At 41.4% G+C, this 1,347-nt stretch overlaps 1 protein-coding gene across 1 annotated transcript; it reads left to right on the top strand.

Annotated features, from left to right (window-relative positions):
- On the top strand, positions 1 to 939 carry LOC107160351 (olfactory receptor 2L13-like). The gene has a single exon (XM_015507029.1). The coding sequence runs from the start codon at positions 1 to 3 to the stop codon at positions 937 to 939; it is 939 nt and encodes a 312-aa protein (XP_015362515.1).
- The last annotated feature ends 408 nt before the right edge of the window (positions 940 to 1,347 follow it).

Consider the following 1,347-nt stretch of genomic DNA (forward strand, 5'->3'; position numbering starts at 1 on the left):
ATGGAGAAATGGAACCAAACTTCAAATGATTTTATTTTGTTGGGGCTGTTTCCCCAAAACCAAACTGGCCTACTTCTCTTGCTCCTGATCATCTCTGTGTTTGTTCTCGCCTGTTTGGGGAACTCAGGAATGACTGCCCTCATTTTCTTGGACCCGCGGCTCCACACCCCCATGTACTTTCTCCTCAGCCAGCTCTCCCTCATGGACCTGATGTACATCTCTACCACAGTCCCCAAAATGGTGTACAACTTCCTCTCTGGCCAGAAAAGTATCTCCTTCTTGAGTTGTGGTGTACAAAGCTTCTTCTTTGCGACCATGGCAAGTTCTGAAGGCTTACTCCTCGCCTTGATGGCCTATGACCGCTTTGTGGCCATCTGTCACCCCCTCCATTATCACATATATATGAGCAAAAGAATGTGTGTGAAGATGATCTTGGGGTCCTGGACACTAGGTTCCTTCAATGGCCTCGTCCACACTGTGTATACACTTCATCTTCCATACTGCAGGACCAGGACCATCAATCATTTCTACTGTGACATCCCAGCCATGTTGCTTCTTGTCTGTACGGACACCTGGGTCTATGAGTACATGATTTTTTTTAGTGCAGTCCTGGTCCTCCTCCTTCCTTTCCTTGGCATCATGGCCTCCTATGGACGGGTCCTTTTTGCTGTCTTCCACATGCGTTCAAAAGAGGGAAGAAAAAAGGCCTTCACCACGTGCTCCACACATTTAACTGTGGTGACATTTTACTATGCTCCTTTTGTCTACACTTATCTCCGTCCCAAGAATGTCCGCTCACCAGAAGAAGATAAGAACATGGCTGTCTTCTACACCATCCTCACGCCCATGCTCAACCCCATCATCTACAGCCTGAGGAACAAGGAGGTGCTGGGGGCCATGAGAAGAGTGTATGGGATGTTCTCCCCCAGGAAGAAGTGAGCATGGCTGTCCGTTCTCCTCTGTATGGCTTTTCTCCTTTCAGACTGGGGCACCTCAATGCAGCAGTCACCAATAGAATTATAATGTAATTCTACATATAATTAGATTTCTAGTGACATGTTTAAAATCAAAGTAAATATTGATTATTATATAGATTTATCTATATTAATAATTAATATATTTATTTAGTTGAAAACACAAATGTAAACATTAACAAGGTTGATATTATATTATTTTATATATAATACTCAATATAATGTTAGTTCACATATTTTAATGTAGTAACAGACTGATATTTAATATTATCATTAGTATGTTTAACTTTATACTTTTTCTTTGCTTATAACGCTTGTTCTCATTCTACATTTTCCAACATTGTGTGACTTTTATGTTATATCCCATTAGCAG

Source organism: Marmota marmota, unplaced genomic scaffold, assembly GCF_001458135.2.
Source record: "Marmota marmota marmota unplaced genomic scaffold, marMar, whole genome shotgun sequence".
NCBI lineage: Eukaryota > Metazoa > Chordata > Mammalia > Rodentia > Sciuridae > Marmota > Marmota marmota.

Coding starts and splice junctions, on each gene's coding strand:
- LOC107160351 (XM_015507029.1), top strand. CDS start 1: ATGGAGAAATGGAACCAAACTTCAAATGATTTTATTTTGTTGGGGCTG.